Source organism: Brassica napus, chromosome C5 (genome assembly GCF_020379485.1).
Source record: "Brassica napus cultivar Da-Ae chromosome C5, Da-Ae, whole genome shotgun sequence".
Lineage (NCBI taxonomy): Eukaryota > Viridiplantae > Streptophyta > Magnoliopsida > Brassicales > Brassicaceae > Brassica > Brassica napus.
In genome coordinates this window covers 52,824,097-52,849,971 of record NC_063448.1, presented here as the reverse complement: position 1 = coordinate 52,849,971, position 25,875 = coordinate 52,824,097, and the positions used below count along the sequence as shown (strand labels likewise).

The 25,875-nt window shown below is 39.1% G+C and overlaps 2 protein-coding genes and 1 non-coding gene across 3 annotated transcripts; 1 reads left to right on the top strand and 2 right to left on the bottom strand.

The window, feature by feature from the left end:
• Positions 1-7,012: 7,012 nt before the first annotated feature.
• On the bottom strand, positions 7,013-11,007 carry LOC106345604 (serine/threonine-protein kinase BSK6-like). The gene is made up of 9 exons (XM_048759326.1): positions 10,094-11,007; positions 9,609-9,832; positions 9,150-9,285; positions 8,895-9,028; positions 8,621-8,812; positions 8,165-8,386; positions 7,942-8,088; positions 7,755-7,868; positions 7,013-7,431 (listed from the first exon to the last, which is right to left on the bottom strand). The coding sequence occupies exons 1-9, from the start codon at positions 10,167-10,169 to the stop codon at positions 7,201-7,203; spliced, it is 1,476 nt and encodes a 491-aa protein (XP_048615283.1). The 5' UTR covers positions 10,170-11,007; the 3' UTR covers positions 7,013-7,200.
• Positions 11,008-15,830: 4,823 nt separating this feature from the next.
• LOC125588034 lies at positions 15,831-15,937 on the top strand. Its single transcript, XR_007324430.1, has one exon. It is a non-coding gene; the product is annotated as a small nucleolar RNA R71 (small nucleolar RNA).
• A 2,591-nt stretch (positions 15,938-18,528) lies between these two features.
• On the bottom strand, positions 18,529-21,889 carry LOC106452829 (beta-glucosidase 23-like). Its single transcript, XM_013895004.3, has 13 exons — positions 21,674-21,889; positions 21,103-21,172; positions 20,967-21,022; positions 20,762-20,837; positions 20,570-20,647; positions 20,341-20,428; positions 19,999-20,254; positions 19,780-19,895; positions 19,456-19,673; positions 19,344-19,378; positions 19,152-19,254; positions 18,945-19,053; positions 18,529-18,859 (listed from the first exon to the last, which is right to left on the bottom strand). The coding sequence occupies exons 1-13, from the start codon at positions 21,833-21,835 to the stop codon at positions 18,652-18,654; spliced, it is 1,575 nt and encodes a 524-aa protein (XP_013750458.2). The 5' UTR covers positions 21,836-21,889; the 3' UTR covers positions 18,529-18,651.
• Between the last annotated feature and the right edge of the window lie 3,986 nt (positions 21,890-25,875).

The following is a 25,875-nucleotide window of genomic DNA, read 5'->3' as shown; positions in this document are numbered from 1 at the left end:
ATTTTGCAACATTCAAGACGGTTTCTAAGGTCCTGCAGGCTGGTTACTGGTGGCCTACACTTTTCAGAGACGCCCATGAGTTTGTCTCAAAGTGTGATGCATGTCAGCGGAAGGGCAACATCAGTAAGAGAAATGAGATGCCCCAAAATTTCATCCTAGAAGTTGAAGTTTTTGATGTATGGGGAATTGATTTTATGGGCCCTTTCCCATCTTCTTATGGAAATGAGTACATCCTGGTCGCGGTAGATTATGTCTCCAAGTGGGTGGAAGCAGTAGCCAGCAAGACAAATGACTCTAGTGTTGTCAAGAAAATGTTCAAAACAATCATTTTTCCAAGATTTGGGATCCCGCGAGTGGTTATTAGTGATGGAGGCTCTCACTTCATCAACAAGACGTTCGATAAACTGCTGAAGAAACATGGAGTAAAGCATAAGTAGCTACACCTTATCATCCTCAGACAAGTGGGCAGGTTGAAATATCGAACCGAGAAATCAAAGGAATTTTGGAGAAGGCTGTAGGCAAAACAAGGAAAGACTGGGCTGTGAAGCTTGATGACGCCTTATGGGCGTATAGAACCGCCTACAAGACTCCCTTGGGCACCACTCCTTTTAATCTGGTCTATGGAAAGTCTTGTCACTTACCTGTGGAATTGGAGTACAGTGGTTTCTGGGCAACAAAGTTGATGAACTTCGACATTAAAACCGCTGCAGAAAGGAGGATGGTTCAGTTAAACGAGCTGGACGAGATTCGGTTGAACGCCTATGAGAACACCAAAATCTACAAGGAAAGAACTAAGGCGTGGCATGACAGAAAGATAATCCCGAGAGACTTCGCTGCTGGAGACAAAGTCCTTCTGTTCAACTCTAGACTCAAGCTATTTCCTGGAAAGCTTAAGTCTCGTTGGTCCGGACCTTTCACCATCACAGAGGTTAGACCTTATGGAGCTGTTGTCTTGGAAGACAATGGGAGGAAATTCACCGTCAATGGGCAGAGGCTAAAACCTTACTTCACAGATGCAAAACCCGAAGAAGGAACCAACATTCCTTTATCGGAACCCGATCTCGCCTAAGGACAACAAAATAGTCAGGCTAGCGACTTTAAACAAGCGCTGAGTGGGAGGCAACCCACATGGTTTGATTTTCTTTCTCTTTTTGTGATTATGTTTTCTTGTGTGGATTGATTTTTGGTTGTGTTTTTAGATGATTTTTAGGCATGTATCACGATCAGGCATAGATCGATCCGAAAGAAACAGAACAGCGATCCAGGTAAGGGATCGGTCGATCCAGGACACTAAGATCGGTCGATCCAAGTCACGGATCGGTCGATCCAAGTCACGGATCGGTCGATCCATACGTATTGGATCGGTCGATCCAAGGTAAGGCATGTCCGGTTTGATTTCACTTAATTTAAACCGGAAAACACTCATAAAATTTCAAACTCGCGTAAAAAGGGATCAAAACACCTCTGATTTCATCTTCCTCTCCTCTAAAACCCTCTCAAACCTCTCAAGAACACCCAAAATCGATTTTCATCATTTCTCAACCGATTTTTGTAATTCTTGGTGCTAAACTCATTAGTTTTTCAAGCTCTATCCGTTTCTACCATCAGTTTTCATCAAGGCACAGGTATGACTTCCTAAATTTGGAATCTAAAATCGCCCTAGGGTTGGATGTAGGGGGAAACTCCAAATTCTAAATGGAATAGCATCTAGGATGGTTTATTTGTGATGATTATACTCATGGGTTACCTTGATTTCCAATTTGTGGGTTGATTTGCGATTGAAAAAAAAAAAAAAAAAAAAAAAAAAATTTATTTTTGGAGTTTAATTGAAAAACGAAAATGGGAATGAAGTGTGATATGTTATCTTGAGTTTTGAGAAGAGATGTGTGCTAAATTTTTACATGTTTAGGGGATTGATCAGAATTGATTTTATAAGAGTGTTTTTCTATTTGTCTCTTACTTGGGTTTTGATGAATCAATTTTGCAGATAATGCCTAAGAGACAGAAGAACCAGGGTGAGCGTGAGAGTTCCTCGGTACAGGCTGCTAGGCTCAGCACAAAGGGCAGGTTCCGAAAGACGGATAGGTCTCATCCTGCGAATCGAGAGATAACACAGCAGTGGGATGTACATGATGACGATTTCTATGAGCAGATGAGGGGAGTGGAAATATGTCCGTCGCGTTTCGCTCACAGAGACACTACAGATGCATTGGGGATAACCGAGGATATTGAAGCCTTGTTCGAGAAGATTGGCCTGGGGTACATCTTCGATCTCCACTGTGATTGCTATGCTGATTTGACCAGGCAGTTCCTCGCATCAGCCCGCCTCTACCATCCTGACGAGGACAACCCGGTAGCTGATAAGGCGATGTTCTCCTTCATTGTGAACAGGCAGTTCCACTCCATGACCATCTTTCAGCTTTGCGACATCTTTGGGTTCGGAAAAGGACGTCAATCTTGTGTTCCTGACTTCCCGGAACACAATGATTTCTGGACATTCATCGCTTCAGGAAACTTCATCTCTCGAGAGGCCAAGCAAGCTAGAATTCGTAGTCCTGTTCTGCGATATGCTGTGAGAGTGATCAGCAGTGTTGTCTATGGGAAGACAGAACCCGCTGCAGTGACTAAAGATGAGATAGCTCTTCTGTTCATTGGGGCTGGACACCTATGGCCTCAAGGCGCGGACATTACCTATGTTAGCGGGAAGAACATAAACATAGGAGCTGTGATCGCGGAGAAGCTTGCGTACTTCAAAGTTTCAGATACGAAGAGATGTGGGTTTGGAGCGGTTATCACACAGATCTTAAGGCATTGTGGGGTGTTTCTTCCACCTGTTGACAGAGTGGTGGATAAGAAGGGGATGTATCAGAACTTTTTCGACATGAGAGCACTCATTAGCAGCCACTACCTCACCGGCCCTTGGCGAGGAAGCATCGACAAGTCCGCCCCTCATATCTACCAGTTCCAGAACCAACAAGGGAGAGAGCAATTTGTCAAGCTACCCGATACCGCCATCACCGAGCTGACTGATCCAGGTGCTATCATATTTCTACCACCGCCTGCATCTCTCTGCACCAGACCCGCGACACTGAAGAAGAAAGGAGTCGCATCATCATCGACACACCAGCAGACACCACATGATGATATAGAGGAGGAACCTGAAGATGAGGAAGGTCTTTTCCCCACGGATTTCACTCCGTATATGCTGCCAACAGCACCTCCCGCTACTGCATCCGCTGCTGAGATCAACGCTTGGTCGATCAAGAGCCATCAAACCAACAACTCCATACTGCTGAAGATGTGGAAGGGAATCTGCAACATTAAGAAGGGATGCGCATCACAGCCAGCTGTTACTGGAGATAGCGATGACGACTCAGGCGCTCACGACACCGCTGCTGGACCTGAGGCAGCGGAGGACTCTGATGATGATGGAGCCTTGGAGAGGCGCTCCAAGAGGCGTACTGACCGCAACGCCTGATCGGTAATCTCTCTTGGAATTATTTTCACACCGAGACGGTGTGAAGTAAGTCTGGGGGAGGATGCTACTTATGTACCATATTGCTTTTATTTCTTTTATTTTCTTAGTTTATCGGATTTGATTGTGTTTTAAAAAAAAAAAAAAAAAAAAAAAAAAAAAAAAAAACTCTACGTATTTTTTTCTCAGACCCTGTGATGATTATTAGACTATTTCCTTGTGTGTTGTGCATTACATTTCATATTGACCATTTTTCAGGACTGTTAGCGCAGACAAACCGAGGAACCACTTGACCAAGCAACCTCTCCTTAAATCTTGTATCAAGTCTCGATCAATTGTAATCGACTCAAATATTTTTGACCATTAATGAATTTAATTTCTTTTGACCAGGAATCAACATCAGGAAACGGTACACCATATACACATTCAGGATTATCTTTACCACATTTTACCACTCTTTAATAATCCTGAATGGCCAGACTCATCAATAGTTTGGTACCTCACCTACACCTTACCCTTTTATTTCATCTCCATGCATTCTTACATAATGATCATATGTGCATACATGTGCAAAAACAATGGAGAAATTAGGGTAGACATGGTTCATCCGACTGCTTAGGTAGGATCGGAACATTTAGGTGGTTAGACACGGACCTGTGTGTCTAGAGGTGTAAATAGAAAAATTGGGTGTTGTAAGTGTGTGATTGCATCGCAGTGTATATATTCGATTTCGGTTTGTATAAGTTTTCGTTCTAAAAAAAAATAATAAAAAAAAAAATAATAATAATGAAAAAAAAAAAAAAAAAAAAAAAAAAAAAAAAAAAAAAAAAGAGAGTTCATGTTTATATCTCATTCAATAGATTTGATTTAGACATTTTATTTTTATTTTGTGTTTTGTTTAAATTTGGGGTTAGAATTTGAGATTTGTTGGGTTTTGATCATTTGAAACTTGAGCAGTTCGAAAACGTGGTTATCAATATACTCGGTTTCTCCAGCGATTTTGCATAATGTTTTGCATTTTTTTTTTGTATTCGCTGATACCCACAAACACTTGAGCCTCACCTAATTAAACACTAAAACAGCCTCCCAAACACCGAGCCCGTTATACCTGATGGAGATATCTTTGGTGGAAAGGTCACGCACTTTTTAATGAATGTAAAGAGTTGATTACTTGAAACTGAGACTTGCAGGTCTGAAATATGGAAAGGTTTGCGCGGTCTTGGTGGGGATTTGGAATGAATGCCTTGACAGTCTCTGATTTAAGTGGTTAGCGAAATCACAAGGTAAGAGATACTGAGGGTTAGTGAGCTCCCAAATTTTAATCCTCTTTACTTGAGGACAAGCAAAGATTCAAGTCTGGGGGAGTTGATATTCCGTGTTTTTAACGGTTTTAAACTCGTTTTGGAGCAATTAAATGGTCGTTTTTAATTAATGTTTTGGTCTATTTGATGCGTTTTGGTGTTCTTAAGTGTAATATGCAGGTTACTAGATAGCTTGAAAGAAAAGAACGCATTCGGGATTTATTCAGAAGCAAGATGGACCGAACAATGGACCGAACGAGAAGTATTGATCGCACAGAGCCACAGATCGACCGATCCAGTCCATGTGGATCGACCGATCCACGGTTTCAGCCACAGATCGACCGATCCGGTCTATGTGGATCGACCGATCTCAGGCTCTACGGGCTCCACACGCACAAACGAGCTTTTCACTCCTTTTTACCCACTCCCCTCAATAATTCACGGGAGAACTCGACTTTGGAGACTCACAAAAGACCAGGGGCGACCAAGGAGGAGATTTACAAGTTCTAGAGAGAAGATTTGAGTGTTTTGTACTTGTTTTGGTGTGATTTGTGAAGATTTGTAAAGGAGTTCATCTCAAAACCATTTGGAGAAGATCTTCTGAACCTTTACTCTGTTTTAATACAATCTTATCATGTTTTCTTCATCAAAATCGTGTTGTTCTTGCTTAGTTATGTGTGAGTAGTCATCTAGTTGGGTTTAGGGGTTCTCATAGGGGATTTCTTGATGTTTTGATCCATAAAACGTGTGTAGACTAAGGGATTACGTTTTGGTTCTTCATCTAATGGATTTCTTACTGCTTGAACTGAATTGATCACTTAGTTCATGATTTCAGATTGTTTGATGCACCGAAAGTGATTGTTTGAACTTCCGAAAATACTTTAGATGAGCAAAGTGTCCTTAACCCTCGAAAGTTGATGTTATTGCGCTTTGTGAACATATTGAACCTGTTCTTAATGCTTGTTTAGAAATTGAAACTCAGCGGAAGTTAGTGTGGAGATTTCTATAACATAGAGAATTAGCGCTACGGAAGTAGGTTAATTCTAATATCGTGTTTGAGTTCTAGACGGTTCTTAATATATCCCTGTGTCTTCCATTAATTGTATCTTGATTAAAAAGAAATCCCTGAGAATTCCCAATGCCCAACGTTTGTTTTAAAATAGTTTTCAAATCGTTTAAATCATTTTTTTTACATGCTTGTTTATGCTTTGTGACACTAGAGAAAATTAAACAAAAACCATCAAAAATATATCTTGATTCGCTGTAGCTATTAACTTGTCTGCAACTCTACGTGTGATCATCGGTCCCTGTGGATTCGATCCCGTATTACTACTGCGTACTTTACTGTGCACTTGCAGTTAGATAATCGGGTTAAAACTCGAGACATCAACTACCGATGTGGAAAACTTTGTCTATAATAACTTATCTTCGGGTGATGGTGGCTATGTAACTACTCCGCTTGTATCGTCATATGGCAACTTCCATGAAGATGTATGAATAACAGTGCCCAGACAAAACAAACGGAGAAGGCATCTCTAGGCCAGAAGGCAACAATGATCCTCCTTTTCCGCCCCTTAGCGCAGCTCAGTTCTTCTAATGCTTACAGTCACATGGAAAGGTCTTCCTATCTACATATATACAAGACCAAAATAAGTTCCAATCATGTAAACAAGACGCAGCAATGCTAAGATTGCTTGAAGGAGCTTACAACGAACGGTTTGTTCCTCTGCAATGCAGCAACAACGGAAAATTTCAGAAAACTCATTGTTGGGTCCAGAGTTTGTGGACTACTTAGACCCACCAACGTTTCCGAGTTATGAACTTGCTGCTATAGCAACGGATATAAGCAGCGTCGCTTAGTTGAGAATAGGTTTAGAGAAAGCAGCAGTGTGAGGTCGATGGAAGAACAACTCGTCGGTTAAGGTCTCATGGCTCAAGAGGACATCAAGATCATTATCTTGGATCTGAAGAAGGAAAGAGCATAACCAATGTCCACACGACATAAAAGTTAACGAACGGATAAAGAGCAACTGAGATTTTTCTTCTTCAGATTTCTTTATTTGTATTGTTTCATCTCTTGATCCCAGAGAGTTTGAGGTTTACTTGTAATCGAAGTTATGATGTAATTGCGTAGAAATAGGTTTGATAGTTACGAAATCGAGTCTTTTCAACTTCTATGTGACTTGTATGGCGTCTGCGTTTACCATATCATGATGGTTGTTTCACCAAGGAGAAAGAAAAAAAAATCCATAATCCATTTAAGACCAGGTTTTAGCACACAAATTTGAAGGTAACATCAAGATTCTCTCAAACATAGGTAAAGAAGCAAACAATTATATATGCTTTGCGTGTATTGACATCTCTAAATACGTGTGGAGAGGAAGAAGAAGCTGTACAATTCTTGGTTTTGTTGTCGTTGTAACTCTAAACAGCTTCGAGAGCAGAGCCCTGTTGTAGTGCTTCTTTAGCTTTTGCTTCCATCCCAAGCTTTAAGAGACAAGCCGCTTGTAAGTAGAGAGCGGTTGAACACTCTGGCGACACAACCTGAGCTTGCATCGCCTCGCTTAGAGCCTCACTGAACATATCGCTCATTAGGTAACATAGACACCGTCTGATTAATACTGTTGGTGATACCACTGGTGCTCCGCTCATGAACTGTTCATAATAGAATTTCAATCTTTACAAATATTATATATTTTAGTGTGGGAGAAAGAAGGTTTCTTGTTGATTCATACTCACTCAGTTTCATTTTAATTGTTGTTTTAAGTTTATACATACAGATTAAGAAAACATTTATTTTTGCATATTACCAAAATAAAAACATCATTACCTATACATCTAACCATATTTTAACCAATTAAAAAATAAACTGGAGAATACTGTTAATAAATTTTGCATTAATTTTTTTTTAAAACGACATTTATTTTAAAACAAAAATTTTACTCCAATTAAACTGAAACGGGTGGAGTATATGATACCTCTGTGTAGAATTCAATAGCAGTCTCAAAATCCTTAGCACGAAATGCAGCATCTCCATGCTTTTTGTAATCAGTATTCTCTTGCAGATCACCCGTCCACATTTGGAATGAGAACTGCATTGACATCCTCAGAATGAGGTATTGAGTGGTATCTAAGAGTTTATGTTTCTCACAAACATGTATATACCTCATTTGTGACTGACACATCGTCCTCTCCATATCCAAGTTTCTCGAGAAGTTCGTGTATGCCACTTAGATCCACTCTTGAGCATGCTTCTCCAAGAGGGGTCAAGCGCAATGGCTGATTTGTTGCAGGTTTAGTGTATGATGGATCCTGTCATTATTAAGCCCCATGAATGAAAAAAAAAGCTTATCAACCTTGGAAGAATTAATGTGGCCTCATGACTTACAGGGATGTTTTCTTCTTTGAGTTTTGGCCATAACTCAGCTCGTTTCTCAAGTCTTGAAAGAGCAGACATAAGAAACTTTATGCTTGGTCTCTCGTCTGGTTCACGCCGAAAACAGCGGGATGCAAGGTGGATTAGTTCTGCCCTGTCTTCATCAGAGAACTGACCGTCTAGAGCAGAATCCATTAGCACCAAGTAGTTTTTGCCACGGAAGAGATCAAGTGCCTGGAGTGACATAGATAAGAAACTGCTCAAGTTACATATATGATGCCTCAGAGCAGCCCCAATGGAGAGTTCTCGACACGAGATTCTCAAAATATATACATATATATATATATATTAGTATTTAATTGTATGTATCTCAAAGGAGAAACTTTCGGTTGGGTTTCACTTTTAAAGATTGACACCTTGAGGGACCAACATAGATATTAATTGTCTACTGTGTCAGGAGAGACTTACATGATTTGGTGGAATATGTTTGCCACTCATAAGATCCAGTAACAAGGTCCCAAAGCTGAATATGCTACTCTCCGGTACCAGAGTACCTAGACGCAAATATTCAGGAGGAGCAAATACCAAGTTTGTACTGTAGCTCTTCCCCTCTCTGATACACTTCATGAGACCGAAACATGACAGCCTAGGGTTACCAACCTGTCCCACAACTTGAAAGGTGAATAATTATGAAGACGGTTACAGTTATCAAACCCAGAGAGATAAAAAAAAATTTCTTAACCTTATCGAACAATATTCTGTAGGTGTTGAGATCATGGTACAAATCCAGTCCCATATCATTACAATACTCCAAGGCTTTCGCTGTATGTAACGCAACCTTCAACCTCATTTTCCATTTCATTGGTCGTTTCTCCCCTGCAAAAATACATTTTACAGTCAAACAACTTTCTTAGACACAAACCAAACTCTGATGGTAAACTTAATGCCAAAGGAGATCAAGAACTGTAATTAATAAAAGAAGTTGACTCTCTCTTACAGTGGAATAGATGCTTTGCAAGTGTTCCATTGGGCATGTAATCAGCAACGAGAAGCCTCTCTTGACCCTCTGAGCAACACCCTATCAAACTGACCATATCCTCACTCCTACACTTTCCCACTTCTTGTGCTTCTTCCTGAAAAAAAAAAAAACACAAAGCCATATTCAAGAAAGTTTCCATGTGCAACAGAACAGAACCTTGAACATCGCCACATTCAAAACATCTCAACCAATCAGAGCCGGGCATAGCCCTATGAAACATTGTCTTGGCCCCCAAAAAATTTTGGAGGTCTTTTACATAGCCCTCAAATCATGAAAATAATATTTTTTATTGCCCCAATATCTTAGATCCTACCTTGCAACAAATAAAGTCAAATAAAATGAGCAAGCACCGGATAAATAGAGGACCATCGAAACAGAAGTGATAAAGAATTAATCAAACAGTAAATAAGGACGCACGACGAACTCGGAGGCGTCAGGCCATGACAGCTTCTGAAACCGCTTTACGGCAATCTTTTTTCCATCGTCAAGCGTCCCTTCGTAGACGATGTTAGGAACCTTCTCGTTGTGTTCCGACACGATGTTGTCGGCGGAGAATCCGTCAGTAGCGACATTCAACTCTTCCAAAGTGAATTCCCGGAATCTCGGACAAGAGCTTCCCTCGCGGTCTTTGTTACTATTATCTGCATGAGAAAACGACTAAGGTTAGGTTTTTTTTTTTTTTTTGATATCCGTGGGGATCCCAGGCGGTAAGCCCAGGCTAATCCCCACGAGACCTTCCATCCGGACACGCACGGTTATAAGCGAGAAGGTGGCCAAGGCGACTCGAACCCAGAACGGACACTCCAGCTGGAGTTCCTTTACCACTAGGCCAATAGCTCTTGGTTAAGGTTAGGTTTTCGATCATAGTGTTCTTCAGGATTCAACGCATAAAGAGAAATTACCAAGTTCGTCGACGACGGTGGATTTAACCGAGGGAGATGGCGAACGACGCCATGGTTTGAAGCAAATGCAACGCATCGCCGGCAATGGAGAAACACCAAAACTTTGAAGCGCTCTTGGTAAACTTCCCGCTTCCGGTAAAAATGATATAATTCAAAAAGAAAGAACACTAATATTTTGTAGCGAACATTTATTATTTTTATATCATATTTAAATAGTATATATAATATGCTTTTGAAAAAATCAACGTAGCTATATGTTATTTAAATACGATTAATGTCAACAGGATCATCTTTTTATATTGTAAAATAATTTAGTTTGCGTGTTTCATTGGATTTCTCCATTTGAGCATGAAACATTACAGAATTTTATTTTAGAAAAGCATAAAATATATTTGTTTGGGTCTGTCTTCATTTTTAAGCCTCTCTTATTTTCAATGGATCATATTGCATCATAGATATAACGGTTATTTTTTAGGATGTAAGTACCGTACTTTTTATAAACATATCGTTTTCTATCATGAACTAGCAAAAAGAAAAAAAAATCTGGTGTTTATAGTGGGACGCTCGTTTTGGTGAATTATACTAAAAAAATAAACACATACATAAAGAAATCATACACTTGTTAACACACATGGATCTAGCCTCTATTTTTTTTTTTGTTTTGTTAAGAAAGTCTCACAAACACTATGAGCTGACTTACAACTTTGAAATTCCATAACAGTTATTTTTCTTTTGTATTTCTCATACATGTATTATCCAAAAATACAAACATGATTTATTCATATGATATATTTTCTTCATTCATTCATTTATTGGTTTTTGCTATGGGTAGCTATTCCTATATTCCAAAGTCGATGCAAAGTGCTAGACAATGATTTTGGTTAGGCTAAAAAATCTTTAAGTATGACTTTCATCCCCACAAGATGTATATTAAGTCTAGTTATTCTATTATTATTCGATGACTGATATTAAGAGTTTTCAAGGCTCCTAAGACAAATGTTGTAGTATAGTGATTGTCGAACCAGTTCTGAGGGATATCAAAGCACTGAGAATGCAAGTACTCACTTAATCTAAGTGCAACCAGTGATTTAGATGGGTTTTAACCTATGACTAAAACTAGAAAGCAATAACAGAATGATACTTTCTTGACTAAGGGAAAAGAGAACTCATGGGCATAGGGATTAGACCTTGGGTGATCAAGTATCGAACTAAGGATGGCAAATGATCAATCAAACTATCAACCTTAAGCCTAGACACAATTCTAAGCAAGCTCTATGTCTAGATGAATGCTCATTTGCTAACATATCTCAAACATCAAATGTCTTTGGTTGAATAATATGAAAGCAATCATTACTAACAAGTCTATTAGCTATCTTAGCATCTTTAACAACAAATGTCTTTGGCAAAGTATACTAAAAGCCTAGGAGAGTTGTCTCAGGCATTTCATCAAACACCTTTCGGGTGGGAAATGCCTATTGATCAACTTTTGAGTGGCCAACTCAGAAGATGCATTATGAATACTCTACTAGCAAGGAACAAGAATGATCTACACTAAAACATCCTAGAACTAACCTAATCACCCTTAATCTCCCTAACCCATGAATTCAAAAGGTGATTACTCACTAATCTCCATGATTCCTCTTAAACCCATATTGGATTTCAGATTAATCATGTAGAGAAATAGATAAGAAATCAACAAGAACACAAGAACATAACAATCAAAATCCAAGAGATGAACTTCTCAAGAGAGTTTTTGTGTATTTCTCAATAGATCCAAAGATAATCTGCCTGGTGGTGGCTTCCAGAGTAAAAAACATAGGTTTAGAAAATAAAAACGTGCATAATGAAATGACCAAAAAGGCCCTTGAGAAAACATGAATTCGCCAAACAAATAGACGTGGAGCGACCTCGGCACGTCGCTGCGAGAGGTCGCTCCCGGGTCGTTTCCTCGCGAGCGACCTGGCTGTGTCGCTCCGAAGACGTCGCTCCCGGCTTGCTCAGAAACCATAGACGCGAGCGACCTTAGGGTGTCGCTCTAGGAGGTCGCTCCCGGCTTGTTCGTCGCTCTCAAATGACACAACCCGAGCGACCTCTGGGTGTCGCTGCGGTGAGGTCGCTCTAGGAGCTGGAGCGACTTCGCCTTGTCGCTCTAGGAGGTCGCTCCGAAGCGTAGATGGCGAGCGAGTTCATGGCGTCGCTCCGGTAGGTCGCTCCCATGCATTGCTCGTCCAATGATCACTCTAATCACCTCTAATCACCTCCCTTGAGCTCCAAATGTACCCAAATGTCTCCAGGAACTCCATGTGGTACTCCAATACCTAATGGAGACATATGTATGCAAAATGCAACCTAGACATGGCTTAATCCTAATCTATATGATGAAAATGCACATGAATAAATGGATAAAACAATGTGAATATGCAAGATATCAACTCCCCCAAACTTATTCTTTTACTTGTCCTCAAGTGAACTTTCTAGAACTCATAGGGAGAGAGGTTTGAAGGTGGGAGCTCATAGCCAAAAGAAACACACAAAGCACTCAAATCAACATTTAAATTCAGCATTAGTACACCCTCTCTTATTATACTCTAGCTTCTCTAGGCCTATCTGAACTCTTTCCATCCCTACACTCATCATCATGCATTCACACATGCAAATCAGCCAACTCTCAAGTTCATTAAGCATAGCATCAAGTGAATTTTTGCAAATGGTCAATTGGTCCAAGTCATTTGGTTGGGTAAGGGAAGGCTTTTATTCAAGTGAGTCAAGAGGTTCAAAATATATGATTTTAAAGGTGGTTCACTCTCAAAACAAGTAGCCTTGACATTGCACATAATATATCTAAGAAAGGGATCAACTCATGCATACAATGCTCAATCTCCATTGTTCTACCCTTTTCCCAAACATACAATTACACAATCATTCCCAAATGTCAAATCCAACTCACATCTCTCACCAAAAGATTCTAAGAACATTAACTCTTTCTCTTTGAAATCTACAAGGGATTTTTCACAACCTCAAAACATTACTTAGCTCCTAACAACTTTGCTAGCCCCCTTTTTCTTTCTTTTTCTTTTCTTTTCATTTTTTTTTTTTTTTTTTTTTTTTTTTTTTTTTTTTTTTTAGATGGGGGCCAAGACTTTTCATAACTTGAGCTAGAGGTTTTTCTACTTATCCCAATAAGACAATTCACTTAAACACAAAGAGTCATTTATTTTCCTTTTTCATTGCTCCCAAATCATAATCACAACTCTCACCCCCCACCTATAGCTAGACAATAGAGTGCCCAATCTAGCAAGAATGAAGATCAAGCATTGTCGTTCCCGATACTCTCAACATTATGCACATGTAAGACTTTCCGAAGAAGGCCTCACTCATCAAACAATGAAAGCTTAAAAGGAGGGAAAGGTTTTGGGAGTGGTCTACCACTAGAGTTTGTCAGAATAAGATTGGCATAAAGGATGTGACAACTCAGGTGTGTATAGCCATGACTCAGTACACAAGGGACCATGAGCAAGAAGCATTAAGTTCGTTTAGTTCAAATAAGGTTGTAGTTGGCTTCAAAGACTGAGTTTCAGCAATCAACAAGTTTCAGGAAGAGTTTTCAAGGCTCGAAACATACAAGTCTTTTTGAGAGGTGCAAAAGCTACTCAGGTGCAACGTAGTGTTCTTTACAAGGCATTTAAAATCATTGCTCCCAATGCAAGTAAATGCAACCTATATGCTCTAGACTCTCCTAGAAATGCCAAAGATGCAAACTAAATGAATTTTTTTTTTATGCAAATATATATGTATAATGCAATGCATGAGACTCAAATCATCAAAGCAAACGTGATCAAATACTTGGTACCTCCCCCAAACTTAAATAACACAGTCTCTGTGTTGTCAAGGAGAGAGAGATACCCAAAAAAAGAAAACTAATATGCAAAAACGAAATGGTATATACAAGGGAAAGTAGTGTGTTACCTTCTATGGAGAATGAGTAGAGGGAGATGCTCCCTCCTCGTCGTCCTCAGGTGGTAACTCTTCAAGGTGCTCATCAGTAAGAGTGCCCATCTCTTCAATGTAGAAGGCTTGCCCGAACACAGTTGGTTTCTTCATTTTCTCCTTGATGTCAAAGTGGAGAACATGCCCTTTACCCAAATGGAGATCAATCGTGCCCGCTTTCACCTTAACAATTGCTCCTGCTGTAGCTAAGAATGGCCTTCCAAGAATCAATGGGTCCTGAGCCTCCTCACCCATCTCAAGCACCACAAAATCTGTAGGTATCTCATACCTTCCAATCTTCACAGGTAGGTCCTCTAAGATGCCCACAGGGTACTTCACTGAACGATCAGCTAACACCAGAGAGAGTCTACACTTCTTGTACTGAGTGAATCCAAGCTTCTTTGCAACAGACAAAGGCATCACGCTGACACTAGCTCCCAAATCGCAGAGACATTTCTCAAATACCATAGGTCCAAGAGCACAAGGTAGTGTGAAGCATCCTGGATCCTCTAACTTCTCTGGAACATCAAGCCTTTGGATGATGGCACTGCACTCATGGGTAAGAATCATCATGCTTTCCATTTCCTTCTTCTTTGCAGCTACAACATCTTTTAGGAACTTGTTGTATTGAGGAATCAACATGAAAGCATCGATGATGGGCATTGCAACCTGAGCTTCACTCATTTGCTTGTCAAACAAAGCCTTGTACTTCTCTAGCAGCTGCCTCTTGAATCTACCAGGGAATGGTAGTTTGGGTTCATAGGGAGGAGGAACAAAAGAGTTCTCAGTTGCTGGAGCAAGAACTTCACCATCTTTCACTGTTTTCTTCGCTCCCCCAACCTTTCCTTTACCCTTGGCTTCCACAATCTTCTCCAAGATTTCATCATTGATTTTCTCATCAACAATCACCACTTCATCATCTAAGTTGATGGCCACCTCTTCACCTAGTTTCTCAGCATCCCTAAGGGTGATAGCTTTGGCCTCCTTGGGGTTTTGGTCAGATTTTCCAGGTAGAGATCCTTGCTGGCGAGTCTGGTGAGTGTTCATGGAAGCAAACTGATTCTCTAAATTCTTGACTGTAGAAGCAAGATGTGAGAACTTGTTGTTGAGCTCATTGTAGCTTCCATCAATCTTGGAATGAAGGTTTTTCAACTCATATCCAACATGCTTCTCACTTCTAGTCTGAGACTCCAAGATTTGTTTCAGCAGGGTGTCAGTGCTGCTCTCTTGAGGAGCAGAGGAACCAGATGAGGGGTTTTGATGAGGTTGATAGCTGCCTTGCTGGTTGTTTCGAGGCGGATAACCACTCTGTTGGTTGTTGGGGTAGGATTTCTGTTGGTAGTTGTTGTACTGAAAGTTGGGCTCTTTTTTGTACCAGCTACCATTGTTGTTGATGAAACACAGGTCTTCCTGACCTTCCAAACCCTCAACCTCATGGACAACAGGTGGTGTATCTTGGCTTGGGTTACCAACAAAGTGCAGCTGCTCTTGTGTGGCTTTATCAGCAAGGAGGATGTCTATCTTATCCTGTAGAGCTTTCAACTCCTTCCTCGTCTGCTTATCATCTGTTCGACTGCTTCTGTCGTGGTCTCCACTGTAGACTGCATCACTCTTTACCATGTTGTCAACCAGCTCCTCTGCATCTTCCTCAGTTCTCCCCAAGAAGAACCCATTGCTAGCTGTATCCAGTCTGGCCCTGTACTTAGGAAGAGCACCACGGTAGAATGTGCTCAGCAAGCTCTCCTTAGAGAAACCATGGTGTGGGCATTGAGCTTGGTAGCCCTTGAATCTCTCCCAGGCTTCACTGAATCCTTCCAAGTTCTTCTGTTGGAAACTGGAGATCTCATTTCTCAGCTTAGCAGTTCTTGAGGATGAGAAGAATTTCTCCAAGAATGCTCTCTTGCACTCATCCCAAGTGGTGATAGAGTGGCTGGGTAGAGACTTCTCCCACTGACGTGCCTTATCCCCCAAAGAGAAAGGGAATAGCTTGAGCTTTAAGGCATCTTCGGACACACCATTGGTTTTTGACAACCCACAGTAGCTGTCGAACCTATCCAAGTGATCAAATGGGTCCTCCAGAGCCAAGCCATGATACTTGTTGTTCTCGATCACGTTGAGGAGTCCTGACTTGACCTCAAAGTTGTTGGCTGCCACAGCTGGTGCTCGGATTCCGAATCTGTGACCATGTATGTTGGGGCGGTCGTAAGTGCCAATGGGTCGAGCTGCCCGCGGTTGGTGTTCTGCCATATCAATATCCAAGTGGGCCTGGTGTTCTTCTTCTCTTCTAGCTCTAGCACACTCCCTCTCAAAAGCTCTGATGTCTGCTACTATTGGAACTAGGTTTGATGGACCCCTGCTCCTCAAGTTCATACACCTGAAAGTGAAAGGTAGGTGAAGAAGAAGAATCAGTAACAAAACAAAATTAAAATGACTTAGTCTCAAGCAAGTGACTAAATCTCAATGTTTAAATCTACTCAGAATTTGGCAACGGCGCCAATTTGATGTTAAGAGTTTTCAAGGCTCCTAAGACAAATGTTGTAGTATAGTGATTGTCGAACCAGTTCTGAGGGATATCAAAGCACTGAGAATGCAAGTACTCACTTAATCTAAGTGCAACCAGTGATTTAGATGAGTTTTAACCTATGACTAAAACTAGAAAGCAATAACAGAATGATACTTTCTTGACTAAGGGAAAAGAGAACTCATGGGCATAGGGATTAGACCTTGGGTGATCAAGTATCGAACTAAGGATGGCAAATGATCAATCAAACTATCAACCTTAAGCCTAGACACAATTCTAAGCAAGCTCTATGTCTAGATGAATGCTCATTTGCTAACATATCTCAAACATCAAATGTCTTTGGTTGAATAATATGAAAGCAATCATTACTAACAAGTCTATTAGCTATCTTAGCATCTTTAACAACAAATGTCTTTGGCAAAGTATACTAAAAGCCTAGGAGAGTTGTCTCAGGCATTTCATCAAACACCTTTCGGGTGGGAAATGCCTATTGATCAACTTTTGAGTGGCCAACTCAGAAGATGCATTAAGAATACTCTACTAGCAAGGAACAAGAATGATCTACACTAAAACATCCTAGAACTAACCTAATCACCCTTAATCTCCCTAACCCATGAATTCAAAAGGTGATTACTCACTAATCTCCATGATTCCTCTTAAACCCATATTGGATTTCAGATTAATCATGTAGAGAAATAGATAAGAAATCAACAAGAACACAAGAACATAACAATCAAAATCCAAGAGATGAACTTCTCAAGAGAGTTTTTGTGTATTTCTCAATAGATCCAAAGATGGTCTGCCTGGTGGTGGCTTCCAGAGTAAAAAACATAGGTTTAGAAAATAAAAACGTGCATAATGAAATGACCAAAAAGGCCCTTGAGAAAACATGAATTCGGCCAAACAAATAGACGTGGAGCGACCTCGGCACGTCGCTGCGAGAGGTCGCTCCCGGGTCGTTTCCTCGCGAGCGACCTGGCTGTGTCGCTCCGAAGACGTCGCTCCCGGCTTGCTCAGAAACCATAGACGCGAGCGACCTTAGGGTGTCGCTCTAGGAGGTCGCTCCCGGCTTGTTCGTCGCTCTCAAATCGACACAACCCGAGCGACCTCTGGGTGTCGCTGCGGTGAGGTCGCTCTAGGAGCTGGAGCGACTTCGCCTTGTCGCTCTAGGAGGTCGCTCCGAAGCGTAGATGGCGAGCGAGTTCATGGCGTCGCTCCGGTAGGTCGCTCCCATGCATTGCTCGTCCAATGATCACTCTAATCACCTCTAATCACCTCCCTTGAGCTCCAAATGTACCCAAATGTCTCCAGGAACTCCATGTGGTACTCCAATACCTAATGGAGACATATGTATGCAAAATGCAACCTAGACATGGCTTAATCCTAATCTATATGATGAAAATGCACATGAATAAATGGATAAAACAATGTGAATATGCAAGATATCAATGACCAACATGCATATGCTTATCCACGAACATATGGATGATCCAAAACGGCAAAACTTCATATTACATGCACCAAACTAATGCCTACATAAGCCCTGAATCTGATAATGTGAATCGAAACTATAAATTCAATGAAAATATTTTTTTTTTATAAAAACAAGATAAATAAAAATCAATTAAGATAGAATTTTCAAACAATTATGATACACAATGTAGTAACAATTATGGTCATTGTCAGATCAAAAAAAAACTTTTGAATTATGATCATGTTTAGTGTGAGAATTAATACTGATTAGGTATTATACTAAGATTAAAACCCTAGAGGAGATTCAGATCATAGTTGAAATTCAACCCGGATGGCACTGTTTATAAGCGTCTTCTTAAAGATGTAGCTTGACATATAAAGTTCTCCAAAGGGATAGTTTTATCATTGTTCCAAAGCCGTTTTGATCTTGTCAAATCAGGTGTAGACATTGAAAAAAGAAAAACACTTTTATTCAATCCAAGACTTCATGAATCTTGGCCAATCACAAACTAAAAAAGAACTGAAACAGAAGAGATCGAAACATTGAGACTAAATCAAATCCTCAAGAAGATATAGATCAAAGCTCATCCCTCTTGATCATAGATGGACGAACACCTTGGCTCAAGAAGTCTCTGTAATACTTGCCCGATTCTTTCTCAATACGTGTGAGATTATTTTTGAAATCAATGTAATAGAGTCCGAATCTGCTCTTGTAACCTTCATTCCACTCGAAGTTGTCCAACAATGACCATATAAAGTATCCTGTAACATTTACTTTGTCGATGCTGCATATTTTACATAGAATGTTCTTATTAGATTACTTGATATAATGGTTACTCTTATCATATAAGCAAACTAAATAGGACATACCAAATAGCTTCATTCATACTCAAAAGATGCCTCTGAAGATAATATTTTCTGTTGTGATCAGCAATACCAACTGCAACTGAATCGGTTTCCCCAAGGTCTTCTCCATATCCTAAAAAGATCAATCTATTTAATACTTGTTTTTTTTGAAAACCAAATGAAGATAAAAAAGAGAACTAACAATGATGATATGAGAGAATGTAAAGTTACCATTTTCCATGATCATAATTTCAGGGTTTGCATATTTATCCTTGATGTACTTCAAAAGACTTCTAAAGCCTCTCGCATAAACTGGTAGCTTACCGGTGGAAGGCTGAAATACGACAAAAGGTGAAAGCATAACGTTATAGACGCAAATACAAGATTTATCCAACTTTTAGTTTTAGTTATTGAAATCCTTACCGTGCTACCAATGGTGAATTTGTCTGAATTCTTGGCTGAAAAGAAGATCAATTCTTATCAATACCAAACACAAACCTATTTGTTTACGTTAAGGAGAGAAATAAAAGCTTACGTTCCCAGGAAATAAGAGAATCTTGCTTCCATCTTGGCTTAGAATGATCTGGATTCTCGACATGGTTTGCAAATGTGGACGTGTAGTAGTTGAGGCCAACGAAATGGGCAGAGTTTTTCAGTTTTGCTTTCTGCGCAGTAGTAAACTGGGGCAATCTGTGTCCAACAATATCTTTCATGATCTGTGGATAGTCCCCATACATAGTAGTATCCAAATGCCTATAAGAGATCATATCATTCAAGAAATAACAAAACTTCATTAAATAAAAAAATAAAATAATATATTTATAAGCACCCATTATTTACAAAACCATCAACTGCTTACCATCCCAACATAAAGTCAAGTGCACGGCCTATGGATGCACCATCTTGTGAATCCTGAAAGTCATGTGGTTCGAACCAAGCTGGACTGTGTGCGAGTCCGACCTTTCCACCTTTACACTGTCGCCATAATAGAAAAAGAAAATAGTTTATATCTTAAAGGCAACGATGGTAAAACAAGTTTGAAATTAATCCCTACAATTTATATTCATAATTTAATTACCTTTTCACATTGTGTGAAAGCTTCAAAGGCTTCTGCGTGAGCGTTAAGAAGGTTATGACTGACTAGGTAAACCTCGTATCCGGATCGTCCCCCTTTGCACGTACGATCTACGTAGTCAGAACAACGTCCTGGTGCCTTCTTGCCTACGTCATAACCGGCGTGAGCGAAAACCCATGGCTCGTTGAAAGTGATCCAATGTTTCACTTTATCACCATATTCTTGGAAAACAAAATCTGCATACTCCCGGAAGTCTTTCCTGCATTTTTTTTATATTGAGCTATTGAGTTTATCACGTTTCCACAAATATATATTAATATTCGTTGTACAAAAAAAACAACTTACACAATCCTCTCACTTAAAAAGCCGCCATATTCGTCTTCTAAATCTTGTGGAGTGTCCCAGTGAAAAACAGTCACAAACGGAACTATACCTATATTACATAAAAAATATATATATTTGTTAGAGAATAATTACGAAGGTAACTGACTGTCTTGCGAATTGAATTCTATGTATATATATGCTTAAAAATTTCATCAATAAAAAGATACTATGTTCTAAATATTAAATTAACCATTTCTTAGGAGCTCATCGATGACGTCGTGGTAGAACTGCACACCAGCTTGACTTACACCTTTCTCCTTTCTCCCATCTGATTAAACATTTTTTTGTCCATTAATATTTTCTAACAATCATATTATATATGCAAACCAAATTCGATAATTAGGACTCAATTAAATTAGTGGTCAGAAGCACATATACTCACGAGGAAATATTCTTGTCCACGCGATAGAGAGTCTGAAGGCATCGGTGTTTAGGTTCTTCATTAGCTGAATATCTTCCTACGTACATTCATTTGAAGAGGATAAATTTTCAACATCTATTATTACAACAATGATGTACTAACCAATATAATAATATTTACTAGATAGACTTTGTATATAATTTCTTTTAAGTATACAAATATATACCTTATAACGATGGAAGAAATCAACGGCCACATCGCCATTATCGTTTTTGCATTTTTCTGTAATTTAAAATTAAAATTATTCAGATCAATACTTAAAGTACAGACGAGATAAGAAAAGGAATTGAAGAGGCACTAACCTGGATATCTCTTACAGTAGATATCCCATAAGGCCGGTCCACGACAAGTTTCATTCACTGCACCTTCAACCTATCCAATGACATGGCGAAGAGTAGATGGGTTGAGAAAATGATACATAAGAGTATGGGATGTACATTTTCCACTAATTATATGTAAACAGTATGATACAACCCAAATATTAATTGATACCTTGTAAGAATATGCCGAAAAAACTACTCCTATTAAACAATACAAGGTGAACCCAATTATCTTCGGGTAGGTGATAGTGTTATATATTATACTAAAGTTATCAATTTTTATTTAACGGAAAGTTGTTTCAAATAGTCTGGTACATGAAACACCAGTATTCACATATAGTATATAGTATATTATGCTGCTTAATATTGTATTATATTCTACAAATTTTGTAAAACAAAGTTTTATAACTTTTTGACAATGAGAAATGCTGATCTACATTTACTAGATGAATTATAACATATTATTTAGGTGTAAATGCTTTATGGAAAACATATTTTGTAAATGATAACTTATGAACATGTTAAGAAATGTTCACGGAAACCTATACTGCACCTGATATGCTGCAGTAGCCGTGCCAAATAAGAAACCTTCAGGGAAACTTGCCCGGCTAAGTTTGGTCGATGGAGGGCAAACAGGCCCATCAGCTGTCGCCGGAGAGACAAAGATTGTTAGGAGCATAAGCAGCCCCATGAGAGGAAACTTTTGCAAAGCCATTTTTTGTTTTAGTTGTTTTTTCTTCAAGAAATGAAGTTTAGGATGGTTCTTTTACACAGAAGTGGGATTCCTTATATAGTATTTTTTAACTCACTGATTGATCTCTCATTTTATGTTTTTAATTAATATGCCACGCAGGCCTCGTTTTAATCATGTTTTGTACTTTATATAGATTCAGATCGAGTTTTGATTAAATCTGAATTAATAAATGGACGTGATCGACATGATCTCCTATCGTGTGTGTGTTTAAAACTACTGTTGTTTAGTAAAAGTAATTATTTATCGGCGACTAATCAACCTGTTCTCAACCGCATCTTCACACTCATATTCCAAGCTTCATTTTGTGCGATCTGAAGATAAAGAAATACAAGAATGCATCGATTTACTGGAATATTTTTTATATGCCATTAAGGCATCGTTAATCATCATTTTATACTATATAGATCCAGATCGAGTTTTTGATTGAATCTTATATTATAAGTGGATGTGATTGACATGGTCCTAACGTGTGTGTGTTAAACTATTGCTTTTTAGTAAAAGTAATTATTTATGGGCATCTTCATATTTTATGCGATTTGGTGATAGATAATGCAAGAATGCATCGATCCCTTGGAACCCAACGCTACAAGAAAACACAAGTTTAACGAGGAAAATTAACGAGGAAAAACAATCCTCGTAAAAATACGTCGATTTTGCGAGGAAATTACGTGGAAAAATAAAAGCATCGTTATTTCCTCGTAACGTTACGACAAAAAAGTTTCGTCGTAAAGATGATGTAAATTGACGTGGTTTTTACGAGGAAACACTATTTCCTCGTAAATACGACGTAAACTTTGTGAGTTCTTTAGAATTAGTTTACGTGTACTTAACGAGGTGATTTTGAATCCACCACCAAGTTAGCTTCCTTCCATACCCTCGGATGAGAGATTCGGGTATAAATTGGTTAGCCGTGATCAAAGTTACACCTCGAGGACGAATCATCAGTGGAGAAAAACCACCATTAAAAAAAGAACAGATAAATGAAGTCGAGGAACCTGAACAAGAAATTGATGACATCCTTCTCATTGATCCGCATAATCACGAGTACGAAGATCTTACCGACGATGCCACAGACAAAGCTGTTGAAGACGAGTTTAATGAAAATGATGATGTTTCTAATGATGACGAGAATGTTGATGTATCCGATTGATGTATTTGATTTTGTGTAGTTTGTTTTATGAATAAGATAATGTGGGAGTTTGTTTTATGAATAAGGTAATGTGAGAGTTTGTTTTAATTATGAATAAGGACTTGTGGTTTGGAATGGAAAGAATTGATTGAGGTGAAAGAATAGATTGAGGTTCAAGGGTAGATGGGTTTGGGGTTTGGAATATATGAAGTAGAAGATAAAGAAGATGGGGTTTGAGGTTTGGGGTTTCAGATTTTAGGGATTTAAACGTAATACTCGTTAATTCCTTGTAAAATAGCGTGGAACTTACGACGAAATGTAAAATAAAGAACGCGGGCCATGCTAATTCCACGTAAGCCAAAATCGTCGTAAAGGAGTCGTAAAGACACGAGGAAATTACGACGAAATTAAAAAAAATAAAGAAAGCGGGGCACGCTAATTCCACGTAAGACAAAATCGTCGTAAACGAGTCGTAAGCCAACGAGGAAATTATGACGAAATTATAAAAACTAGAAAAAAAAGAAGAGAAGAAAGATACTGGAATCACATGTGGCTAGACTTACGTTAGTCTCACCCACATGAGTTCCAATATCTTCTTCTCCTCCTTTTTTTTTCAAATATTTCTAATTTGAAAAACATTTTGGTGAAAAGCGGGACTCGCTAATTCCTCATAGTATAAAAACTAGAAAAAAAAAGAAAAGAAGAAAGATTATGGAATCACATGTGGCGAGACTTACGTACGTAAGTCTCGCCCACATGAGTTCCAATATCTTCTTCTCCTCTATTTTTTTCAAATATTTCTAATTTGGGAATGTGGGAATTGTGATTTAGAATGGAAATAAAGATGGGGTTTGGAATATATGAAGTAGAAAATAAGGAATATGGGGTTTGGGGTTTCGGATTTTAGGGATTTAAACATAACACTCGTTAATTCCTCGTAAAGCGACGTCGAACTTACGACGCGGGCCTCGTAAAAGACTCGTAAGAAAGCGATGAAATATAACGATGAAATAAAAAATAAAAAGAGCGACCCCCGTTAAATCCACGTAGGCTGAAATCGTCGTAAATACCACGTAGGACGAAATCGTCGTAAATACCACGTAGGACGAAATCGTCGTAAATACCACGTAGGACGAAATCGTCGTAAATACCACGTAGGATGAATCGTCGTAAATACCACGTATGACGAAATCGTCGTAAATACCTCGCAGTGTAAAAACTAGAAAAAAAACAGAAAAAGGAGAAAGATACCAGATTCACATGTAGCAAGACTTCCAACAATTATAATGGTAAGTCTCGCCCACATGAATTCTAATATCTTCTTCTTTTTTTTTTTTTTCAAATATTTATAATTTGAATAGGATTTTCCTGAGGAGTGTGATTTGAGATAGGGTGTGATTTGGGAGTTTGTGTGTGGGTTGAGAATGAGAGTTACGGGTATATTTATAGGGAAGCTTTCCTCGGTAATTCTACGTAAGCGAAATCATCGTAATGTCCTCGTACCTAAAAAACACGGGCCTTTGTAATTCCTCGTAACTTCCTCGTACGATAAAACGCGGGCCTTTGTAATCTCTCGCTGTTTCGTCGTAAAAAAAAACACGGGCCTCTGTAATTCGTCGTAAAATTACGAGGAATTTGCGACGGTATGTAATCTTATATATACCCCCCGAGCGCTCACTCTTTCTTTCCTCTCTACTTCCTCTCCACTTCCTCTCCACTTCCTCCATGTTTCGTTGCAATGGTAAGCCTCTCTAATTCTTCTCTAATTTGGTTAGTTTAGGTAGATTAGGTGGTTAGTATAGATAATTTAGATAGGTTTACGGATCTTATGTTATTTAGTGTTGATTAGGTGGATAATGTTGGAAAATATACTGTTGACGAAAATTTAAAAAAATAATTTTTTTTCTCAGGTTCGAAAAGGTAGACTTACTGCCCATTACAGAGAGATGTTCGGTGAGCCGGGTAGTCGTTTAGACCCGTCGTCTTCTTCAGCGCCCGGTTCTTCGGGTCAGGAGACTGTCCCCGAGACTCAGTACACTCAGAGAGTATATTTTCTAAAATTTTAATTTTTTTTATTATTCATTTAATTTAACTTTAAATTTTTACTAACAAAATTTATTTTTTCTTTTTAAGGTTGTCCCTAAAAAAAAGGGACGGACGTTGGGGATTGGTTCCGAGAGTGACATCGTCTTATGGTCAGCGACGGGATGATGAAGTCTCTCAGCTGCGTAGGGAGTCCGATGAGTTGCGTAGAGAGTCTGCTGAGCTACGTCACGAGTTGAGCTCGACGTGATCTCGTATGGGTGGACTCGAGGGCTTCTTGGACGTTGTAGCGGCCACAAATCCGGAATGGGAGACCTTGTTGAGGACCATGCGACAACGAAATCCTATTCCAGGCGAGTCAACATCCGACACACATGCCAAGGCGGATGTAACGGCGAGGAGTGATGAATTCTACCGGCGATTAACGACCCTTAGTTCTTTTTAATTTCGGTTCTTGTATTATGAATTCAAAACTTATTTATATATAAAATATTTTGGTTTTGATTTTTTTAGAATTTTAATTTTATTAATAATTTAAATTATTTAAATTATTTTTTAATTATATTTTTTTATATTTCTGTAAAATAACGAAACGAAGTAAATTCGTAGCTAATTTTGTGACTTCTTTACGTCGAAGCTTAACGAGGTTTTTACGAGAAAAGGTTTACAAGGAAATGACGTGAAAAGTTCACGTGGTCTTTACGAGGAAAGCTATCAAGGTATTTACGTTTACTTTACGAGTATTTACTTTCAAGTTATTTACGTGGGTTTTACGAGGAACGGCTTTCGAGGTATTTACGAGGAAATTTAGCGACGTCCTTACGTGGAA